Source organism: Ursus arctos, unplaced genomic scaffold (genome assembly GCF_023065955.2).
Source record: "Ursus arctos isolate Adak ecotype North America unplaced genomic scaffold, UrsArc2.0 scaffold_23, whole genome shotgun sequence".
Classification (NCBI taxonomy): domain Eukaryota; kingdom Metazoa; phylum Chordata; class Mammalia; order Carnivora; family Ursidae; genus Ursus; species Ursus arctos.
Window position 1 is genome coordinate 45815821 of NW_026622908.1, and position 24605 is coordinate 45840425.

Genomic DNA, 24605 nt, shown 5'->3' on the forward strand with positions numbered 1-24605 from the left:
GTGGCTGGGAACCCGTGACAGCACCCACCCAAACAGACCTGGTACTCCAGGCACTGACCACAGGGGCTCGGGGAAAATTCCAAGGACCTGGAGAAGACAGCTGAGGGAAAGTGAGGATGAGCCTGGTGAGGGAGGGGAGCCATGACCATAAATTGTTAAATTTCTGGGGCACCTGGGTGGCTCAGTTGGTGAAGCGCCTGCCTTCAGCTCAGGTCATGATCCCAGGGTCCTGGGATCGAGCCCGCATTGGGCTCCCTGCTCAGCAGGGAGCCTGCTTCTCCTTCTCCTGCTCCCCCTGCTTGTGCTCTCTCTCCCTCAAATAAATAAATAAAATCTTTAAAAAATTGTTAAATTTCTTTTAAAACTCCTGCTTTAAAATGATAATAAACAGCAACCAATACAAAATTAAGATGAACGACAAGCTGTCCTTAAAGGAACTGTTGAGGAAATCAGATGAGATTATAGCAAGGCCTGTGAGGAAAGTGGTTACGTGCCCCCGGACTGTCACATATTATTTCCTTGTGACAATGGACACGTGATGATTATGATGATGATGATGATGACGCGGACAACAGTGACGAGGGCAGGCTGGACGTGGAGGACCATGATGAGGGCGTGGCCAGGCAAATATGAGCGTGGCGGGGGCGTGACCGGGCTAGGAGGCTGACGGGGGCGTGGCTGGGAAAGGAGGGGGCTGATGGGGGCGTGGCCAGGCGAGGAGATCGGCGAGGGGGCGTGACCGGGCAAGGAGGAGGGTGATGGAGGCGAGGCGTGGTCAGGAGGAAGGTGGGGGCGTGGCCGGGCGAGGAGGAGCCTGAAGGGGCGTGGCTAACTCCCAGGCAGAGTACCGGGACTGACAGGGGGACGAGGGAAGCCCCCTCCGGAGGCTGAGAGAGTCAGAGGAACTCGGAGGGACGGCGGAGGTCCCCCGGAGCCAGTCACACAGCAGGGCCTGCGTGAAGGCGCGTGGGAACCCGGGCTGGCTCCTCCTCCGAGCAGCCCCGCTCTCCAGAGCCCGCAGCCTCCGGTAACCTATCCGGAATCCCGCAGTCCACAGTTCACAGGCTGGGGCAGGGTGCAGGGAAGACGCACAGGAAGACGGGAGCCATCCCCCCTTCCTTGTTGTCTTGGGTTGTGGGAATGCGTTTGGGTGGTTTTCACCGTCTCCTCTCTGCTTCTGCGAACTTCCCACTACGTCCGTGTGGAGCAGTTAGGGTAATCTGCATAACAACTCCAAGCTGTGTAGGAAAACGCGCGCTTCCGGAGTCGGCCTGCAGGGGGCGGGCGTGCCCAGGAGCTGCGTGGCAGGTGCGGGATGAGAATGGCCTCCCTGGGCAGTTCAGCACCCGGCCTTGGCCTTGGTGGGAAACAGACAGAACCACGGCAGGACCCGTGAGCAGGCCTGGCTGTGGGCGTGCAGGATCCCTCCAAGGGCGCGGAGCCAGGCGGCTGGGAAGGAGCCATCCCCACTCCAGGACGCAAGGCAGAGAGACAGACTTCAAATGCAGAACCTCAGGTCCCAGAACTCCAAGGTGCTTCTCCCACTAGCTCTGTGCAAAACCTGCCTCATCTGTTTCCTCCTGCCCCCAACGTCTGTCGCATCCGGGGTGGCGCCTGGATGTGGTGGCGAGATGGGCTGGGAGTGGACTTAGCTCAGGAAACAGCTTGGCCCGTGGCCTGGGGCAGGTTACTCCCCCTCTCTGGGCCCGTTACCTCGTCTGAGTCATGGAGACCAGCAGGTGTCTGTTGGGGCTGCTCCAGGGTGTGAAAGATGGAGCCAATAAAGCCGATCAGGAAGGCGTGGGAGCCCACCGGGTGCTGAGAATCTCGGAGGAGGACGGCCTGGTCTGCTGTTCTTGGCTTAGCGCCCGCACCCACCACCTCACGGCCAATCTCGGCCACGGCAGTCGACGCAGCTCAGGAGGCAGGGACTTCAGCCAGATAACCTCTAGTGGGGGGGACCTGGTGTCCCAGGACATTGTGGAAAAGAAACCCACCACTGGAGGGCAGTGCACGATCCTGATGGGTGGGAAGCAGGATGCTCAGTCCTGGGAGCACCCCCCACCCCCGCCTCCAAACTCAAACTCAGCACCAGGGGGCTGGGGCCCTGGGACCGAGGTCTGGTGGCTTCAGTGCCTGTGCACTCAGAATCCATGCTCGGGGTCTCAGGGATGGAACCCAGCACACACGGGGACCAGAAATCACAGCTGGAGCCCACCTTGCAGGAAGTGACTGCCAGGACCCCCCGCCCCCCACCCAACACACTCATGCTTCATCTCGGGGCGGCCAGGGACCAGACTGTCACATGTGCCAGAGACGAAAGGGACTTTGGTGGCAGGCCTCCGGCTGGCGAGGAACAAAAGGACGGAGAACCCGGCTCGGAGAACTCTGCAAAGTTGGGGACCTGCCGCCGGGTTCAAGTTCTAGCAACTTCATGTTCCCATCTTCTGTATTTCTGTTGTCCTGGCATCTGTGGCCTTGCTGATGCCGTGAGGTCTGCCCCTCCCCAGACAAGCCCATCTGACCGCACAGGACTGGCCCAGAGGGCAACTCTCAGATGCAAACTGGCCCACACAGAGCCCTCGCCTCCCCCCGCCTTACTGGGCTCTTGCTCAGGGCCACGGCCCACCTGCCCTGGTCAGACCAGACAGCCAGGGACAGCGCCAGTGCCCCAGAGCCCCCGAGGTTATCCAGACTAGCCAAGCCTCGGCCTGTTCATCCTGCCCCACCTGTTCCGTCCTGCAGAAACCAGTGAAGGCTCTTGGCCCCATTTCCCCCCCGGCTCCTGCTGCCTCTTGACCCAGCTTCCCATGTGGCCCCATGGCACGTCTGCCCCTCCTCCCAGGACCTGTGAGTAACACACCATCTTTCCAACGGCAGCTGACTCCTCATTGGTTGGCCTCACTGTAAAATGTAAAACTACATTTTCTACGGGGTTTGGGACAGGCCAGGAAATGCCTCTGGAACAACCCAAAAGCACTGAGACGTGCAGCTGCGGGGGCGGAGGGAGAACAAGGCAGGATGAGCAGAGGGGAGGCTCAGCACTGCGCTGACATGAGCTCCTTCCCACGGGCCCTGCTGACACCCACTTATGGGTGAACAAACGGAGACCCCAGAGCATCATCGCTACTGACTCCTCTGAGGGTCCCACGCGGGGTGTGGGCTGGGGGCTGCCAGGAGCAGCTTCCGGAACCCCAGTTCACCCGGCAGATGGAACTGGATGCCTCTCCAGGCTGCAGGGGTGCTGAGGAGTCAGGGCTGACCCGGCACGCAGAAGGCCAAGTGGGGCGGACCTGCCAGCCCCGCACGGCCCGCCTGCGACACCTCGCACCGCTCGGCCCTCTGACCACAGTGGGTGGGGGCGTGACCCGCCCAGACCGGGCCACTGTGTAAGGCCACGGTGGCAGAGGGAAATAGACAGGTGGCCTGAGAGGCGGTAAGAGTCACTGCCCATCCAAAGGACAGCTCAGAGCCTCCCCCTGTTCCAGCCCTTTCCCCCTTGCCTTCCTGGGCCCTGCTCTCCCAGACCCACCGTCCACCCTCCTCTGCCCGGAGACCCTGACCTGGATACCTGCAGCACTGGGCTGTCTGGTTGGCTGGCTCACACATGGCTCAGCCAACAGGAGGGCAGGAGAAGAGAGAGGCCAGGGCACTTCCTGCCTGCAGCCCCTCTAGCACCTCGGCTGCCCCTGCTTCTGGGACCACAACTTCCTCTCCCGCCCTGGGTGCAGTAACGACTCTTCATCTGAGCTATCAGGTGGGCTCTGTTTGCAGCTGACACACCCCCTAATGCCACGGGTGCCAGGTGGGACCAGGGAAACCTGTGCCCTGTGCAAGGAAACCGGGCATCACACTGGGCCGCCTGTGTCAGAAATCAGGCAGCGCACTGGGTCACCTGTGTGCAGACAGCACCTGGCGCCCAGCTCTATCGGGGCACCCGAGATGCCCGACGCACGGACAGCTCCCAGCTCCTATGAAGGGCGTGTTCACCCACAATTCCAGATGATTCCTGCCCTACAGAAATGCAAGAGGCTTGCCTAACTTTCCGATGTCTCTGCAGAGATCAGACGTGTGTATCTCTAGGTAAATACCCCTGTTTTTAAATGCCGACAGCAAATCCAAATGTTTTGGAAACCGCGTGGGCGGAACAAATTGCTGGGGGGCGGGCGCGAGCTGCGGGGGGTTGAGGGGTGCGTCAGGGTCGGACAGGGGTCGGACAGGGGTCGGACAGGGGTCGGACAGGGGGCGAGCAGCCGCGAGCGCACCTGGTGGATCTCGTGCCAGCCGTTCTCGTCCCTGCAGCACACGGTGGCGTGCTCATGGAGCAGCAGCTCGCAGCAGTAGGGGTCCCCGCCGACGATCGCGGTGTGGTACAGCGGGGTGAGGCCGTAGCTGTCTTTGTAATCAGGGGATGCTCCCAGCTCCAAAAGGGTCTAGAAAACGAAAACACCAAACATGGGCCTCATGACCCATTCTGCAGGAAGTGAGTCAAGAACAAAGCATGAGGGTCACTCTCCTGCGGGCCAAGGCGGAGCAGGCCCTTGGTTCCGGCACGTTTCCCAGGCCTCCCAGAGTTCAGCAGGTGCCAACTTCAGACGGTGAGGTTTCTGGCCCTGAGACAGCACGTGGCGCTGGGCGTGCAGGACATGCGTACATCCGGGAGGTCAGGAGACGCTCTGCAGACGTGCGCCGGGGGCAGGCAGGGACCGGCTGCGCCCTGCTGACCACCCCCCACCCAGCACCGGCGGAGAGCAACAAAGTGAGGGCGGCCTTTGCAGAGAAGGGAAACAGTGTACTATACAACCTAAAAACACAGCCTAAAGCCCTCTCGTTGTGCACGCTGAGCGCGGCAAAACCAGGGAGCGCTGTCTCAAACGCTGGATTTCAGACGAAGCCAGCGGACAAAGTGCAGCTGATGTGAGCTGGAGAAATCCGTGAGTTCCGAGAGAAGCATCCTCTTGGGGGCCAGCCCCTAACAGTGGGTCCCCCTCCCTCCCCGCCAGGGCTCGGCAAAGCCGAGGGCCGGCAAAGCACACAGAGGTCCGTGGGGGAGCATGAGGGGTGAAAGCACCCCCAGAAGGGCTTCCAGAGACCCGGGGATGGGGGGCTGGTGGCAGCAGTGAGGCTGGCTCAGGGCCCACGGGCTGGGTTTGCAGTCTCATCCTGGGGGGTGTGGGGGGCGAGGCTTTCAGCACTGCCCTTCCTGGCTGAAAACACAAGCCTCTGACCGAACCAGAGAGACAGATGACCTTTAATAAATTACCAAATTCTAAAAATCCCAAGAAGAGAGGGTCAGGGGTCCCGACTAAACGTCCAAACCCCAGGTGGGAACACAATTCAGGGTCAGCTCAGGTGGCCGTCATGGGATGGAAACAGGGAACCGGTGTGGATGCCAGGGAGCAGAGAGGGAGGCCCCCCCCCCCCCGGGTGAGACGGGCTCCGGAATGTACCTTCAGGGCTACTTGGTTCCTGGCTCGGGCAGCTTTGTGCAGGGCCGTCATCCCATCTCTGGCGCGGAAGTCCAGGTGAGCCCCGCCGTTTCTGAGAGCTTTGATCATCTCCGCAGGGTCGTCCAGCTGAGCAGCTAGGGTCAGCGGGGTCTCTGCGGGACCCAACACACGCAGTTCAGAACCCGCAGAGGGAGGAGACGGCCAAGGCACACGGCTCATGAAGTCAAGGGCCAAGTCTGAGAGTGAGCTTGAAGAACCGACCCAGGGTATTTGGGGCTACCACCCACCTGTTAGCCCCGGGATCCACGCAGTTAGCACAGCCTCAATGGTGACAATGGTAGTGACACTCAGGGTCACATGCAAATCAAAACGGGGGCAGAGACAGTTTCCACGTTATCACTTTGTGGGCAGTGGGTCTGAGACGCTGCCTCATGCTCTTGCTCTCAGGACACAGCAGTGACCCACTAGGGCAGCAGTTAAAGGTCTGAAAGGCGGACGCCCACCTTTCTCCATCTCAAAGTCATGACGTTCATGGGCATCTCGGAGGACGCCCGGACTCAGGCTGCAGGCACACAAAGGTAGGGGAGACATGGCGTGTGCACCCTGTGGAGGTCTGGGTCTGGACGGGCAGAGACCTGAACGGGGACAGCGCGATCAACGACTGGCAGGAGGGCCGGGGCAGAAGCCCTGGGACGGGGTGATGGAGCCCGACCCACGGGGACAACGTTGGCAAGGGCCCCCCGCTGCCCTGTGCGGCCCACTCCGGACCAGTCTGTCGCTGGCTGTGATGGGGAGGTCAGTATTTAGTTCAATCCACCTTCTGTCCCCCTCAGTCTCCCCGAGTGCCCGCCATCACCACTGCCGAGCACGGCGCGCTGCCCTGATGTGCTTAATCAGAGAGGCTATAACCTAGAAAAGTGCCAAGAGCGATGTGACAACGTGCACGTCCCCAGGACCAGAGACACCCCTGGCTGATGATGAGTCGTTCTGACTTCAAGCACATTTTGAGAATAAAAGAACCGGGGCCTCTGACCTGGGGCTGAATTCCCTTTGGACCTCACCTCGGTCACGTCCCCGGCTGTCCCCAGGAAGGGCAACCGCATCATGAATTCAGCTCCGCCACCCCCACTAGCCCTAATCCCCGGGCTTCTTTACCCTTAAGTGAGCACTGCTCTGAGGGCTCTTTAAACTTGCTAGGGGACACCCCCCACACCTGGATGTGTCACTGTGAGGTGCAGGGGTGTCGGGGTCCAGACAGCATGGAGCAGGCCAGGAGCTCCACGTGGGGGAGAGACATGGAAACAGGGCAGATGTGCAGACAGACGCAAACTTGGAGAGAGACCCCCTCCCGCTAGAGAGGGGAGAGGGAGCTGTTGGGGCTTCACCGCCTCGGCCCCCCCGGCATCCCAGCCACAGGTGTCTGACGGTATCAGGGAGGGCTCTTCCTCGGGGGGCAGGTGAAGGGCGTGGAAGGCCCGGTCGTCAGGAGCCACCAGCATCTACGCCTCAAAGTCAGATTTCTTGCAGCAACTTCCAGAAGCCGGCCCCCCATGTATAAGGTCAATTAGGCCTAATGCACATCTGGGGCAAGGTCAACCCTCAAAACCATTGGGATTCTTCTTGCTGATTTGGCTGTCCACCCGTGGCCAGCGCAACCGGAACCCCGGCTGGGGTCATACCTCTGACTCCAGACTAGACCCCTTTGGCAGAGCCACGCCCTGGGATGGCGCGGGGCACGTAAGGGCCACTGAGTAGATATGAGGGTAAAGAGTACTAGGCACCCCGTTAATGGCAGGTGTCTTATGTACTTGTCGGGGACCTTCAGCCCTCGGACGGCACCCACGACAAACGGTGCCTTTCTCAAACAGCCCGGCCCGAATGACGCATTGCAGACTCGCCACGTTCAACCCTGTCCAGGACCCACCCTGGTGAGGTCAGGAGAGTCCCCCAGCTTACACACCCTGCAGGAAGGAGGTGTCCATGAGACCCCCTGTGGGGCCGAGGGAACCACCCCGAGAAGATCTCACCCAGCACCTGCACACGAGCGGCCGTCAGGGGCCTGCATGTCTGTGGGACTGACGACCACGTGCCCGCGCCTCAGCGAGCTCGGGGCCTGCGCGCACCTGCACCACGATCCTCGGAAAACGTTCCTCAGTGTTCGCATCTTGAAATGACTTCAGTTTCAATAAATACTGGAACCGCAACACGTACAACCTCAAAATGGCCCCAGGCTCTCTCAAGAGAGAGAGTAAAACTGCTCTCATCTTTTCAGACGGACTTGCTCCCGTAACACGCTCTCGCCTAGACGCAGCCCGGCGGCATTTGGGCTCCGGGGAAGGACCGACCGAGCGCAAAAGGTACTGGCAGGAGGGTCTGTAGGGGTGAGGGGTGGGGGGACCTGGAAGCACAGCGCAAGGACGCCGGCTACTGGCTTCCACTCTGTCCAGACGTGGGGGCAGGGAGAGGTGTGGGGGCTCCACGCGCTGCAGGCTGGAGTGTGTGCGCCCAGGGCCCCTGGGAGCTCCTGGGAGCATCCAAGCGCCACAGAAAGACCTCGGAAACCACACGTGTGAGTGAGCAGCTCCTCCTGGAGAAATGGGGACTGCCGGAAGCAAAACCCAGCTCTGCTCCTGGAAGCCTGGACGACCTGAGCAGGTCTCCAAAGCCCTCTGGCCTGTCTCCTCCCCTGCAAGACGAGGGTAAAAGCATGACCCACACCTCACGGGGATTTGTGAGGCCCACATGCACGTGTCCTGTGCTGGATGGTGCCCACCCCAGGAGTGCCCTCGGGGACCTGGCAGCCAGAGCACTGCCAGACATAAATATTGCTCTCTTCGTTATGGCTTTCTTCTGTATTTTTACAAGCCTGTGCAATGATTTTATTATTCTACAATAATAAAAAAAGCAATTTCTAAAATGAACTATGAAGCCAATACTTGTTAGCATTCCCACCCCCACCACCACTTGGACTGGCATAGTCCCACGTGACTTTCTCAGCAAGAGACAGTCGTGATTCTCCTAGAATGTGAAACAAAGGAAACAAATATTCACACACCTACTAAGTGCTCTGCCCTGCACTGGGGACTGCGGCCGCCCCAGGTGGACAATAAGGTACGGGTCCTTGAGCTTTTATAAGATGGATAAATAAATAGGAAAATAGATCGCTGGATGAGGGGGTGGGTAGATGCTTGGATAAGTGGATGGATGGACAGATGGTTAGATGAGTGCACGGACAGATGGCTGGGTGGGTGGATGGATGGATGGTGAATGAATGGGTGGATGGATGGATAGATAGATAGATAGATAGATAGATAGATAGATGGCTGGATGGATGAGTCAATGGATGGATGGGAGCATGAATGGATGGGTGGATGGATGGATGGATGGATGGATGGATGGATGGATGGATAGATAAATGGATAGATAGATGGATGGGTGGTAGGTAGGATGGATGGGTGGACAGACAGATGAATGGATGGATGGATGGATGGATGGATGGATGGATGGATGGATGGGAATGTGGGTGGATGGAAGAATGGGTGGGTAGGTGGATGGATGGATGGTCAGACAGATAAACGGATGGAGGGATGGGTGGGTGGGTCAGTGGATAGATGGATGGATGGATCGATGGGAATGTGGGTGGATGGATGGATGGGTGGCTAAGTGGATGGATGGATGGACAGACAAACAGATGGACGGATGGGTGGGTAGATGGGTGGATGGATAGATGGACAGATGGGCAGATGGACAGGTTGATGGAGAAGTGGATGGATAGATGGTTGGGTGGGCGGGTAGGTATAGGGAAGGAGCGACAGAGGGAGGGAGAAAGGAAGAGAGAAAGAGATGGGTGAGTGAAAAGATGGGCAGAAGGGGATGGAGATGGAGATCACACAGACGTATAGACAAAAATGAGTAAAACAGAAGATGAATATTTGGGCTCACAAGTGACAGAGGGGGCACAAACTACATTCAATTATCTTCGTGTTTCTTTCTAATATAAAACTCATTATTAAAGTCTCCACAATTGAGACATCTCACACCCCATCCCTAGGCCCGCATGCCTCATGCAAACCGTCACAAGTGGGAAAAGCCTGGTTTTGCATCCGGAACCTCCGACTCCAGTCTGGGCTCGGCTGTGACTTGGACGGACACCTTGAACCCCACAGGGCCTGGTTCCCCTTCCGTGCTGCAAAGACCAGCCTGCCCAGCCCACGGTGAGGGGCGGCAGGGAGCCACGGCTCTGAAGGTGCTTCACAATGACAAAGCTCCCGCCGGCACAAGGAGCAACAGGGTCTATGGCGGCTCAGGTGAGACTCGCTGCACCGCTTTACACGGAGACAGACCCCTTCACAGGACCTAGAAGGGACAATGTCCCAGTGGAGTCAGCCTTCTGCCTTTGATCACATTGAGCTCACTTTCCTAAAGTGACCCATTCTATGAGAACGTCTCTCTAAACCACGACACACCCTTCAGCGTCAGACGGAGATTTCGCCATCCAACAGGCGACCTGAGGACGATGACCCAGGAAACACTCCTGACCAGGAGCTTCAGAAAAAGCCATTTGGGGCTGTGTTTGCTAACCTTCTGGGGAGAAGTGGCCTCCAGCTGGAATACTCTGAAAGTCCACACGATGGGGATGTCTCCATTGACGGGGACACCCGAGAAGTGGAAGCAAAGCCAGAGAGGTAGGGCTGCACCCCTGCCCTATCCCCGGCCCTTCTCTCCTCCGGGTCAGCAGAAATCTGACATGTCCCCAAACGTCACAGCCTCAACGGCAAGAAGCCTCCCTACAGCACCACGGTGTGCTCGTCCCCATCTCTGAGGCCACACCCCCAAATCCCCAGGGACCAGAGAGAGGAGATTCAGGGACTCCTTCCTCATTACCTAGATCTGTGGTTCTCAGACTTGGGCATGGGTTAAGAATCCTCCAGAGAGCTGGGTAATACAAAGAACGTGGACTTCATTCCCAGCAGTGATTCCACGGACGGGAGCAGCTGAGAATCTGCACCGCTAACAGGCCAGGGGTCCACAGGACGTGCTTGGCGGAGAACGTGGGTTCGCAGACCTGACTGCACAGCGGCACCACCTGGTCCCACCCCCAGATACTGCTTTACTCAGCATGGGTATGACCCACCAGTGTGAGGACTGGTAAAACCTCCTTACGTCGTCTTCAACATGGAACCACTGCTCTGAACACCTGCTAACTCCAATGCGTTCCCCGGACGAGCGGCACGGGCGTGACCCAGGAGCTGGTTAGAAATGCAAAAGCTCGGGCGCCTGGTGGCACAGCGCTGAAGCGTCTGCCTCCGGCTCAGGTCATATCCCAGGGTCCTGGGATCGAGCCCCACATTGGGCTCCCTGCTCAGTGGGGAGCCTGCTTCTCCCTCTGCCTGACACTCCCCCTCATGCTCTCTCTCTCACATGCTCGCTCTCTCAAATAAATAAATAAACAGAATCTTTAAAAAAAAAAAAAGAAATGGAAAAATCTCATGAAAAGGGAAGGGAAGGAAGGGAAGGGAAGAAAAGAAAAGGCAAAATCTCTGGCCCCAGCCCAGATCTGCACAATTAGAATGACATTTTAGCGAGAGTCCCAGGTCACAAATAGACATCGAGTCTACATGGGCCCAGAGCACAGTTCTCCCACCCAATAGGCACCTGATGAGTCAACAAGCAAACCCAGAAGAACGGTGTTGTCCCTCATGTGGGTTTATCACTTTATTTACAAATCATACATGACTGCGGGGAAAGTCGTTGTGTGTTTAACAAATGGTGCTGGGACAACTGGATTTCCACGTGGGAGCCCTACCTCACGCCATAGACAAAACGTCACTCAGCCTGGCTCCTAAATGGAAGAGCTACAGCTGTACAATTGTAGGAAAGAACACAGGGTGAATCTTTGTAACCCCGAGTTAGGCGTGAGTTTTATTTTAATTTAAAAAATAGGACACGAAAGCACAAGCAACATAAAAGAAACAGACGGGACTTTATAAAATTAAAAACTTCTGTGCATCAAAAGACACCATCAAGGAAGTGAAAAGACGACCCACAGAGTGGGAGAAGGTATTTGCAAACCATGTATCTGAGTAGGGATTTGTACCCAGAATATATAAAGAACTTTCACAAGCCAACAAGAACAGACAAATAACCCAATCGAAATGGGACATGAAAAGATGCTGGGTATCACGGTCATTAGGGAAATGCAAATACAGCCCCAGGGAGGTGTGACTTCACGCTAAGATAGCTGTAAGAAACAAGAGGGGTGACCAGAAGCACCGGCAAGGCCGTGGAGGACGTGGGCCTCCCGCGCACCGTGGGTGGGATGCCAAAGGGTGCGGCCCCGCTGAAAAACAATCTGGCAGCTTCTCCAAAGGTTCAACATGGGTTACCCTGAGGCCAGCGGTCCCCTGGGTACGTGCACGTGAAGGATAAAAACACGCGTCCACACGCTCCGCACAAGAATGTCCACAGCAGCCATGAAGTGTGAACAACCCAAGCAGCCCCGACTGACGAGTGGATAAACAAAAGTGGCCCATTAAATGGAAAGTCACTTGGCCACGAAAAGGGACACAGCACCATCACATGCTCCCACCTAAACAGACACTGACACCATGATGCTGAGTGAGAGAAACCAGTCACAAGGGACCTCGTCACGGGCGCCTCCGTCTCCCCAACGCCCAGAAGAGGCAAACCCGCAGGCACGGGAAGCAGACGGGTGGCTGCCGGGGGCTGGGGAGGGGGAGGCGGCGTGACCGCAGATGGGCACAGGGTCTCCTGTCTGGGTGACCTAAAGACAGCGGTGATGGTACAGCCCCGAGCATGTATTTAAGAACCACTGAATCGTACACTTCTAACGGCTAAATCTGGTGGTATGTGAAATGCATCTCAATACAGCCTTACAAAATACGGAGTTATATGTAAGCTATATCTTAATGTTTTTAATAAAAAAATTATACATGCCTTATGGTACTAGCATTGAACATGCTACCAAACAGACACAGACTAATGTTTTTAAAAGGAAGACAAGGTTTGGTGTTTCCGCCCTGCCTGCTGGGCCATCTGGACCTCCTCTGTATAATGAAAGGACTGGCGCGGCCTCCAGGTTAAGGACCTCTGACTACACACGTCCCCAGCAACCATGCCACGTGCCGTACGTGCTGATGGGTCATGTACGCGCTCGTGCGGTCGCCAAGCAGGGGCGCAAGCTCAGCGCTCCTGTCCCAGCACCTGCCTGCAGAGCGCACGGGGCCCGGGCTCCTCACTGCCCTGTTACCACAGACAGTGGGGCAGGCGGGGGCCGTGGGCCTGACAGTCCCTTTGCAGGATGGACGGCTCCTGTTGGGACACACCAGCGCGTCCAGCGTTAGTCCACATTCAATGTTTCGGGGTTAAACTATGCAAAAGCACAGATCTTCCAGTCCACTCGGATATCAGATTAACAGCCCAGCCCCACCATGAAGAGAACCAGATCTATAACGTCTTCCCTGGTGCACGGGCCTCGACGAGGAGGACACCTTCTCGTGACAGGTTCCCAGGTGAGCACATGACACTTGTCCACGACCCACATGCCTTTGACGCCAGGAAGCAAGTATGGAGGGTGGTGGCAGTTTTCCCCAAACGGTCAGCCCCTCTGAACGTTCTGGCAACTGCTTCTCACAGGAGCCCATGAACCAGGGGCTGGGGGTGGGGTGCGCATCGTTCTTGTGCTTCCTGCCGCTTCCCACGAATGGAAGAATCACGACCGTCCTCCTCCTGTTCTCCCAGACGCTGGCTCGGGCGACCACGTGCGGAGGGGAGACGGTCCCACGCAGGTGCTGGCCATACAGGTTTGTGAACAGAAGCGGACACGACTCACTTTCGTGGGAGGAAATCTTCGATGACAGGAAACACACAGGAGGGAGGCAGGTGTGGAGAAGCCAGAAAAAGAACTGGGCCTCCTATTCCAGAAAAAAACCCTCTGTTGCCAGCAGGAGGTGAGGCCGGTTCGGGGAGAGCTGGCAGACCTGGTCTGGGGAACCCCACAGGCAGGGCTTCCGACAGCACCAGCTACAGCCCTGCAGCCGGGTTCCCGGCTCCCCGCGAGGATGACACCATCCACAGAGGCCCGTGAAGGCAGGAAGCATGTGGGAATTGCTTCAAGGTCAGAACATTAAACGTGGGTGGTTCTTGCTCCAGACGGGGGTGTGTGGCCGGGGATTCTCTCCCAAGGGAGACTCACGTGGACTCACGTGGTCTGACGCAGACATACAGAACCTACCAGATCAGGAATTGGAAAAGGATGGGACCTTTTGAGCAAGCACATACGCAAGCCTCAGAACGAGGAGAGCCCTACAAACCTACTAGAACGGATAAAACGCAGATCGCGGACGGCACCCCCTTGTGGCGGGGACGGGCAGCACCAGGAGCCCCCACCCGCTCCGGCGGGAAGGCAAAACGGCGCCCAGCCTCCGAGGGTAGTTTGGCAGCTTCTTACAGACCACAAAAGTGTTTTACCATATCTTCCAGCAATTGCCCTCCTTGGTATTCACCCAGCTGCTGTGAAAACTTACGTCCACACCACATGCCGCAGCAGCTTTATTCAAAACAGCCCCGACCCGCAGACAACCAAGACGCCCTTCCATGGGATGGACACACACACCCGGGCCATCCACAGAGTGGACCACTGTTCAGTGAGAAAGAGAAAAGCGCTATCAAGCCACAAAATAATATGGCTAAATCTCGACTACCTCCTGCTAAACGAAAGAACCCAGTGCAGGGGCGCCCGGGGGGCTCACGCAGTTGAGAGGCCGACTCCTGATTTCGCCTCAGGTCGTGGCTTCGGGGTTTTGAGATCAAGCCCCACATTGGGCTCCACACTCAGCATAGACTCTACTGGTCCCTCTCCCTCTTCTCCCCCCCCCCCCCCCAGTTTGTGCTCCCTTGGTCTCAAATAAATAGATAAAATCGTTTAAAAAAAAAAAAAAGAAAGAAAGAAAGAAAGAAAAAGAAGCCCGTCTGAAAAAGCCACACTGCTTGATTCCAATTATCTTACATTCCAGAAAAGACAAAACTATGCAGGAAGTAAACAGATCGCTGGTCCCAGGGGCTCCAGAGAGGGGCAGGGTGGAATGGGTAAAAAGCACAGAAGACCGTGTTAGGTGATGAAACAATTCTGTATGACCCTGTGCAGTAAAAACAAGAATCCAACATCTGTGAAAATCATAAACTCCACAGCACACGAGTGAAACTCAATGCACGCACATTTTTAAATGAAGTTTAAAAATTCATTGAGGAGACTGCGGGATCCTGGTTTGGAATGCAGAATGTGACAGGAGACTCAAACTGTATTACAAATGGAAGAACAGCCTTGCCAGAGGGAGTGGGGAATTAAGTGCCTTCCAGAAGTGCGTGGTCTGCAAGACAAAAGGCGAAGAGAGCCCCCATAAGCACTGTGCTCTATCGGCTCAGAAAGCGGCCTCCGTCGTGCGTGCAGGTCACCAATCGTGAAACCACTATGTACGGATCCTGGGATTGAACAATTAGATAAACAGACGGCACAGAGTAGCAGCAGGTGTCTATCGGTGGGGAGTGATGGATTAGCCCGGGAAGGGACCACGCTGATCTGTGTGGCCGTGGATCGGACTGGAGACATCGGTGTGCACTCATGTTGAACTGGATACACATACGGATGGTACACACAGAAGCATTTGTAGATATGCACGTATGCACGAGTTAGCACACACACACACACACACGCGCGCGCGCACACACACACACACACACACACAGAGTCTGTTGTTCCGGAAGCAAGTGCAGCCCAGCAGCAGTGAGCACGCCCAGCACCCAGATCTTGGTTCCTACAACCACTGTCCATTTAGAGGAACCAGGCTCCAGGACGACTGGCGGGCGCTGTGTCCGGGCAGGAAATACACAGGACGAAGCTGGGTTCACCTTCTAGTACCGGAAAGTAAGCAAGGAGTCAAAAACGAATGACCTGCACTGATGGGGTCTGTCCAAGGGGCTGAGGAGCCTACTGAACGAGCTCCCAGTGCCCACGGCTAGAGTGGTGGGAGCAGTGAAATGTAGTGTTGGGTCCTGACCCAGATTACGAATTAAATACCCATTAGTCCATACTGACAGAATTAACTGAGGGTAAATGAATGAATGGGGGAGAAAGACAAACCTCCGTAGGGAATTCTGTCACATGTGTGGGTACTCTGTCCTCCAGGACGTAGAAGCGTAACCACCGCATTAGCTCTGGGCTGTGCTCAGTGGCTTCCTTCCAAAAAGGACAGTCCGTAAAGGGGAAAAGAGAGGGACCGTACAGCCGGGACCTGACATGCACCCCAGCCAGGTGAGCAAGGCCAGTATCACGGGGACGAGTCAAGTGCGGAGCACGAGCCCGGACTCGATGGGGTGGAAAGGGCGCCTCACCCTGGGGTCCTCCTCCCAAACCCGCAGCCCAGTCTGACCGTGACGCACACACCAGATAAATCCCAATAAGGGGGACATTTCACAAAATGCCTGACCAGCTCCCAAAACGGCCGAGGTGAGCAAAAACAAGGAGAGCCCTAGAAACGGTCACAACAAAGAGGGTCCTACAGAGACAAGACCGCTACGTGCCATGAGGGCTCCTGGGGCAGAAAAGGGACATTAACTAGCTGCAAATGAACCATGAAAAAAGCATGCACTTTAGTTAATAGCAACCTATCCAGACTGGTTCATTAATTACCAAACACACCCTGCTCTGGGTCTAAGACAAGAATCAGGGCAAATGGGCTACGAGGTACAGGTGGAACATTCTGGAATACTGTCATAACAATTCTGTAAATCTAAAACTGCCCTAACATCATCGTTGCTCGTCCGTAGGTATTAAAGGGGCCTCTCCAAGGCTCGTGCTGCAGGTGATGGTTTGAGGTGACAATCCTGCTGCGGACCCATCCCTGGCTGGCCCCCCAAGGAGATGCTCCCGACCTCAGTGCCTTTGCCCGTGGCCGTGTGTGCACGTCACGATGTGGGTCACTGTGAGGAGTGCCCACACTGACCTCCTCTCCCTCTGGCCAGCCCTGGTGGATGTCCCAATGCCAAGACCCCCTCCTGCGGGCCCCCATCCCTGAGCTCACCCCAATTCCTTACTTGCTGGACAGTGCTGCATTTTCCTCGGCTGCATGGACCTGAGGAGTCACCTAGAACCCTTGCCAAAACATGACCCTAAGTGGGTATCCACCTGAGCTCCCATTTCCAGACAGGTCTCTCTGGACCAGGAAGTGCGTCTGACCAGCCCAATGTACCCCGACCCCTCCGTGCCACAGACTCCATCTGTGCATCTCCGACCCTCTGCACACTGACATTTACGAGGTTCCAGAACCGTGTCGGCTAGAATTGCCCCCCTCCTGTTGACGCAGTACAATGATTTCTGGAGAATTTGGTTCCGGGATTTCACACAGGGGCTACGGTGAGCCAGGCGCGTACGGACCACTGGTCGTCATCTGCATCCAAGAAGCCCCTTCTGTTCTCAAAGCCAACGCTCGGAGGGGGCACTGCTCAGTGTACTGGCATCCAGACTGTCCGCGAAAGCTGCTAATTGGGCCGCGTGGGAGCCGGGAGGGACTCCCGGGAGCCGGGCTGCCGCGACACAGGGCAGCACCGGGCACATCTCGGCACAGATGACAAACAGCAGCCTGACAAGCTGAGAGCTCTCGCCCCCTAGAAACCCACTTCGCAATCGGATCTCGTAAGCAAAGTCCAGACACATCACAGGTGCCCAGCGAAATCCACCCAATCAACGGGAATTCTGTTTTCCTTCTCAATACATTTCAAGAGTTGAAAGACGTCGCTGGCTTTATTCACACCCGCCTTTGTTGTGCCCGGGCTTCGTGCAAGTTTGGGAACCCAGTGTGAAATACACGCACCAAACTAATTTTTGCTCAGATTATTGGTTTTATTTCCTTCCTCGGGGCTCAGAACACCACGCGTCTTGTCCCAGAGCTTCCCACCAAAGCAGGAGATGCGCCCTGTGACCCCGGTGGGCGAGGCTTTACGTCTTCCTACGACTTCTGCCATTGCTTATTAAAATTCCACTCGACTAGGCACCAGACGGTCGGCTGTGATCACAGGGTGCTGTGTTCTCGCTGACAGGCCGTCCACGGAGAGTTCATCATCCCTCAGCCGAAGGGGCTGCTTCCCCAACCTCGGGCCCCCTGCATGCAGCCCAGAAGCGTCCGAGAACCCCGCAGCCCGAGCACAGCGATGAGGCCCACGTCTGAACATGGCGTTCCCTGCACATGGGAGGCAGGCTGCCTTCAATTGTCTGCATGGGGGGAGGAGGGGGAAGAAGTCTGCTTTCTCACCAAGCGGCTTTGAATGTCACCCACCTCAGTGTGGAGCCGCTGAACACCGGAACAGCCACAACGTCAGAGCGGACAGGACAACCGTGCAACGTCGGGGTAGGAGAGGGGGCGAGCCAGCTCTGCCCTCCCACTCGGACTGCCCGGGGCTGCAGCTCCTGCTTCCATCTCAGGACGGGGAGGGGACCCGCTCAGGGGCCACAGACCCTCCACCAGCCAGGGTCCCGGCCATGTCCCGCCAGGCACGCAGGTGAGGAGACAGACCCACTTCCCTCCCCCGGGGGTGAGAGCACGGACCCTGCAATTGCAGGGCAATAAGTCCAGGCTTGGCCTCCTCTGCTTGCAGAGGACACTGGCCGCACAGGGGGCCAGCTTCACAGGACGTACGAGAAGGGAGGGAAACGAGAATTCCCATGCCCTTGACACAGCACTGGACCCTAACCGGTCCTCATGTAACTACAGCTGTGATTATTAAGCGCCCTGGTCACGCATCGGGTGACCGGCTGTGCCAGCGTGTCTGGGACCGAGGGGATTCCCGAACGTGGGACTTGCAGTGTGAAAACCCCGCCATCCCAGGAGACTGGGGACAGGTCGGTCACACTGCCTGTTGTCTGCACGCAGCCTGTGACAGCCAACTACGGGTCGTCCCTGGGGCTCCAAAACAAAGAGAAGATATTGTTTCGGAAACCTGAGTTTCCGTTTGCTGCTAACACGACAGGACCTTTCCGGAGACCCCACTGGGGACACCGCTCCACACGTGAGACACGAAACACACAGTGCTGGTGGGTACCGTCGTGGACCGAGCACCCCACACCGCCGTGTCTCGGACTCTCCGTGGCTGGGGCGCCTCCCTGGGCTGCCACCTGGTGGCACTCACCTCCCATGGTCGCCGTCCCACAGGGACAGTTGTTTCAGACGTGTCTCGGCTTCTCCATGTGTCGGCTTCAGGCGGCAGGCAAATGGGTCCCTGACGCTCCATGTTGCACAGAGACTGAAGCGAAGATGCGTGTTTGCTTCTCGGCTGAGCGTGTGTCAATATTCTTGCTTGCGATCCCCTCCGCACACAGCGAGCGCTGCCCCACGGCACCGTGGTGGGACTAGCCCATGGCTTAGCTCGCTTCCAGGAACGTCCGTCCCACTGTTCACCTTGCTCATGTCACTCCTCGTGGGTGGTCCCCATTTTCCCGTCCCTCGGCCAGAACAGTGTCTTCTCGCCCGATTTGGGGAGGGGGTGAAAACTCTGAAGACACTGAGAACAGAGTGCTAGAGTGGGGCAGCGAGGGTCTGACAGCACGGCCTGCCACGGGGTCTCGGGTCTGCACGTGGCCTTTGGTTCAGAACTTTCCATCTTAACCATCCCCTTTTCTGCAAGCGGTAAATACTCTGGCGTTTAAAAATGAAACCCGTGTCCAATCACCGTTAGCTACATCTACACACAAAAAACCCGCACACAGATTTACAGTAGCTTCTCTGACGACTGCCAAGACCTGGAAGCAGCCAAGATGTCCTTCGGCAGGTGGACGGAGAAATAACCCATGGTCCAACGGAAGGCTGCTCGGCACTAAAGAGAACCGAGCTCCCCAGCCGGAAAGTCACGGACGAAACGGAGACGCATCCTACTCAGTGAAGGAAGCCGATTTGAAAAGGCCACACGCTGTGTGATTCTGACGTACAACATGCTGGAAAAAGCAACACCACGGAGACGGTAAAGAGATCAGCGGTTGCCGCGCGTTAGCAGGGACGGAGGGTGAACAGGTGAGCACAGACGATGTCGAGGGCAGGGAAGCTACTCTGTGTCTCTACGGTGATGGACAGCTCTCGTGACCGCTGGTCAAAACCCACAGAATGTACAAAACCAGGAGTGGGCCCCAAAGTGACCTGCGGGCTCTGATGAGTAACGACGGGCTGGTCGGGGGCCGGTCGGCCTAATAATCTGCCGTACTAACGCGAGTTGCTGGGAATAGGAGGGCCGGTGGTTATCGGGGAGTCCCACGGAGCCTCCAGCCTTTCCACTCACTTCCCTGTAAACGTCAAACTGCTCTAACAAAGTCCACTAATTTCAAAAAACATATGGGCAAAGAGAAGACAGGGAAGGTTCTGCTTTCTAGGGGAGTGTGAGCCACGACCAGGACAGACCTGGACGCGGACCATATGATCCGGGAGCTGCCACGTGTCGACAGCTCTGCTTCACATGTTAAGCTTGAAAATAAGGACAGTTTCGAGTTTATCTGTCCAAACAACAAAACAAACCCAGACAACAGCCAATGGCACACAGGGCTCAATGGTGCGAGCCACTGGCACCGAGAGCAGAGATGGGGGCCGCCAGAGAGGAAGAAGCCAGCCGGGACGGCCACTGGCGTCCAGCTGCAGGCAGGGCCACGGGAAATGGCGCAGACCTCCGTCTGGAAATAACTCGGGGTCTGTGCTGTCCGGTTTTAGAAGCCAGGTCACGGTCCGCCCTGGAGGAAGCATCACTGCAAGCCCAGGATCTGGAAACACCAGTTCCAGGGAACAAGACCAGGTAGAGGGCGTCATGTGGGAAGAACAGCAGCCCAGAGCAGACCTTCTCACCTCCCCCTACTGCCGGCTCTCCCCCGTGGAATCATCCAGAAACAGCTGGGGACGAGGCCAGGCCGGTGGACGTCCAGGCCAAAGGCTGGCCCAAGGAGGGAACTACAGACACATGTGCCCTCCATGTTCCCTCCACGTGTTACCTCCGTGTCCCAGCCACGTGTGCTGTCCATGCCCCCCCCCACCCGCCGCCCATGTCCCATCTCCTGGCGTCTCAGGCACTGACGCTGCAGTCAGAAGTTAAACTGCGGAGACACATGAGTCAGCAGTGATCACGGATCACGGCAGAGCAGCCTGTGCTGGGCAGGGATGGGCACGGCCGATGGGCACAGGCGGGGTCCTGCCCCAGCTCCAGGGGTCAGAGGAGCCCCAGTGATGAGGAAAAAGCTCCATTCCTGAGCTGACGCACGCAGCTGCTGTGGGCTCGGTAACTGGGCGGCAGGGAAGGACACATTTAGGTAACAGTGGCCCAGGCGGAGGGCTCGCCAGTCACCAGAAGTCAGGGTGGGGGCCCCCCCGTGGCTGAGTCCAGGAGGAAGGTTCTCCAGCCCAGGGTGACCGACCTAGGGGGATGAAGGCCCCGAGCTGCCACGAAGACGGTACCTGAGCCCAGCTCGGTGTGTCCCCTGCACGGGCTCCACCCGGGGACTGCACTGTGCTCCAGGGGACACCGGCCAAGGTCTGCACACAGTCTGGTGGTCACAGCTCGGGGTGCGACTGGTGCCTGGGGTGGAGGCCGGCGAGGCTGTAGACATCCTACGACACAGCATGCAGCCCCCGCCACAAACAGCCGTCCGGCCCCACAACGGAGTACGATCCCAACACAAGAAGGAAGGAAATCCCACCACTAGGACAGCATGGACGGACCTCGCAGGCACCGTGCTAAGTGAACTAAGTCAGAGACCGAGTGATGCCGCTTATAGGCCGAATCCGAAAGTACCGACCCCCAAAACAGAGCAGGCCGCTGGCTGCCGGAGGCGGGGTGGGGTCGGCGCGCAGGTGGCCAAAGGTACAAACTTCCAGTTACGAGCTCTAGGAGTGCTGGGGGAGCACGGTGACCACAGCTAACGTCACTGTTCTCTACACTCGGAAGCTGCTGAGAGAGCAGACCTGAAAAGCTCCCATCACAAGGAAAACCACTGTAACTCTGTGCTGACCAACGTCAACCAGACTGCTGGGTCCGCAGCGTACAATGTATCCAAGTATCGAAACCTATCAAAGGGGGAGCAGCCTGAAACTAACATAATATTACAGGTCAGCTAAACCTTGATAAAACAGGGTGGGGGGGCAGGTTGAAATAAAAGTCAATGCTCACTTGGAATTACTTAAAGAAGAAGAAATTGTCCAGCCCCACAGGTCAGGTTGCTGAGTTCAGAAGCCCTGTGCTATTCTGACCCGGGAACGATGCGTGCCCACGTGCCAGCAGGGGGAGCAAGGCATGCGCGTGTAAGCATGTCTCCCACGGCGGGGGGGGGGGGGGGGGGGGCACGCGGCAGCGCCAGACGCCTTACCGTCCACCCTTCCTTTGTTCGCTTACCCCGCCGCTGTGGATGAGCACCTACTGTGTGCCAGGCGCCGTGCTGCCTGCACGGATCAGCCCTTCTCATCCGGAACTCACGCAGGGTGAGAAAGGACTTTCAAAAACCACGTAAAGTCTAAGTGTTGCACACACATGGGGGATCTGATCACAGAAGCACGTTTTTGGACTGAGTCCGTGGTTCCGCGAGGCTTACCGAAGTCCTCTGCACCCGGCACCTACCTCCAGTATCCAGGTCATGGAAATTTGGGTCCAGGCCTCGTTCCAGCATTTTGACCATCTTCTCCACCGAACGGTGCTGAACGTGGTCCATGAATTTTTTCAGATTGGTCTAAGGGGAAAAATAAAAAAACAGCAATGTCTTTACAGGCCCCAGAAGGCTCCTTACAGGAAGGCCTCCTCCGTGGAGAGGGAGCCTCCCCTGCACGGGGCACTGCAGACCCACCAGGCAGCGGGTCGTTGTATTTGGAACTCCAGCACCAAGCTCGGAGTCCAGCGCGGGGCAAATGCAACCAGCCTGTCCTGGATGAAGGTTCTAGAAATCTCTTGCCTTTCACATCCGTGCCAAGAGCCACGGGACGTTCCTTCGCTTCTGAAAGGATGAGCCACCTGGGCCACTTTGAAAAACTAGTTTCAGGGTCCACCCCCGAGCTTCTGACTCCATCTCCGGGGAATGAGGCCCGAGGACTGATATTTATGCCTTCTAATCTCTAAAGCAGCAGGTGCAATGGAGAGCAGACAGGGCAGCCTCTCGGCTCGGCTAATCCACTTTTTGGTGAACCCTGTGACTCCGTGGACAGAAACAGGGATGCCTGATCACGGAGCAATTCAAGGTGAAAGGAGACAATCACTTCTCATGGGGTCAAAACAATCTGTGGGTCAACCCTGGTGAGGAGGGACATTTCCCCAGCTTAGCCCGGCCTCGTCGATAACAGAAAGCCTGATTTCCTGCCATGGAGCACACAGCCCCAGCCACCTGAGGATAACCACAGCATCCAATCTGCCTGGATCCGAAGAAGCAAACTCGTTGCTGGCCTGATTCTGCACCCCCTCCACACAGCTCCCACGACACGGGGGCAGCCGCAGGGGCTCCGGGGCCCTCCAGCCCCCCTGACACAGGCCGGATCTCCACCTGCACACTCTACATACATTCCAGGGCCAAAATTAACAAATGTCCAAAGACACAAGATACATTTGTGTTTACTTAACGCTTCCACTGCTATCCAGCAACTGGTTTTTTTTTTAATCCAAAAAGCACATTTTTATCTACACTTTAGAAGGTCTTCAAAAAAACTAGAAACTTCCAGACCCTGGGATCGAAACGCCACCATCCAGGCAGATTCCAGGGCTGGGCAGGGATGTGCATGAGGACTCAGAGCATTAGTTGTGCCACAAAGTTGTCAGTGCTCAGAGGACAGTCGGGACGCGCCAGTGGGCAGAGGCAGAAGGGCCAGGCTGAAGGGCCGCCACCGGCCACATCTGGACAATGGGAAGACATGACGAAGTAATGGTGCATAACCACTGAACACAGTAAAAATCCATGCACCTGTTGTAATACAAATGGGGAAAGAACAAAAGCCAGGGGAGCCCGATCGTTGCAAACACCCGCTTTGAGTTCACAGCACCAGGTAAGCTCGCCCGGGCAGCACCGGGGCGGGCCAGGGGCAGTGTCCACGCAGATCCCAACGTTGCCCTTCCTGTGTGCCACATCCTCGAGCATCCTCAGATACCACGCATCCTCCTCGGCACTAAGGTGGGCATGACCACGATCCAGCCTCAGCACCCCGTGGACACGCACAGCGACCCCCACAGGGGGCAGGAGCTCCCGCCGCAAGCCCAGCCAGGAAGCAAGCGCTCGTGGACCGCACGCCACGGCTCTTGACCTCAACCCTGTCCTTCACGCCCCTGCCGGCCATGTGCCGGTCTCACCTCTGCGTGGTTTCCATGAACAGCTCTTTAACTGGCTCCGTGTTCAGTGTGTCTCTCTGTCGGCAGCAGTGGCTCAGAGAGAATGGCTTCCCCTCCTCCCAGAAACTCCCAGGTGGGGTCGTGCACAGAGCAGCGACCCCTCTGACACTGTCCACGTGCAAGTCGTCACCCAGCATGCTTTCGTCACATGGGAGAGGATGGCCATGTTCTGCAGCTCTGGCAGACTCCCTTCTGGGAGGCACCCGGGAGGGCGTGTTCATTCACGTGGTTTAGTCAGGCCCACGTGGGCCACGTCCACGAAGGACACACACACCCGGGCAAGGCGTACACCATCCCCACGACACACGTGTCCGAACCCACCCTGCCTCAGAGCCTCACCTCGAGGGAACCTCGTGTTCCCCTGCCTGAGCTCCCACCGCTTCACGGAGCAGCCCTGCCCCCCAGCAGCCGGGCGGGCCTCCAGGAGCCAGCAGGAGAGGCAGCCCAGAGCACCTGCACATCCCGGCCCCGCCCAGCACGCCGTGCACGTGGCAGGTACGGGGTGGGGGGTGCTTCCCAGGAGGAGGAGCCCGCTGCCCAAGGAGCTCCCCTGGTCTGCAGAGACGGTAGCGCCACGTGGGAGACACGAGGCCGGTGTGCGAATGCCGCCATCCCCGCCTACCTTCGTGTGCAGCTTGGCCAGCTGCTTCTCGTCCAGAACGGGTGGCTTATACACACGCTTCTTATATCGAAACTGCACAGAAACACAGGAAAAGAGAAGACACGTGAATAGGTCACAGCGTGCTCCAAGGAGAC

The 24605-nt window shown here is 57.3% G+C and overlaps 1 protein-coding gene across 6 annotated transcripts in view; it reads right to left on the reverse strand.

The window, feature by feature from the left end:
- SHANK2 (SH3 and multiple ankyrin repeat domains 2) overlaps positions 1-24605 on the reverse strand; it is a 503000-nt gene that overhangs the window by 386301 nt on the left and 92094 nt on the right. For all 6 annotated transcript variants that reach the window (XM_026482959.4, XM_026482956.4, XM_026482958.4 and 3 more), the window contains 4 exons: positions 24472-24543; positions 22104-22212; positions 5451-5602; positions 4266-4433 (listed from right to left, as the gene is read on the reverse strand). In XM_026482959.4, the coding sequence (XP_026338744.3) occupies positions 4266-4433; positions 5451-5602; positions 22104-22212; positions 24472-24543 (501 nt within the window). The remainder of the gene's footprint in view (positions 1-4265; positions 4434-5450; positions 5603-22103; positions 22213-24471; positions 24544-24605) is intronic.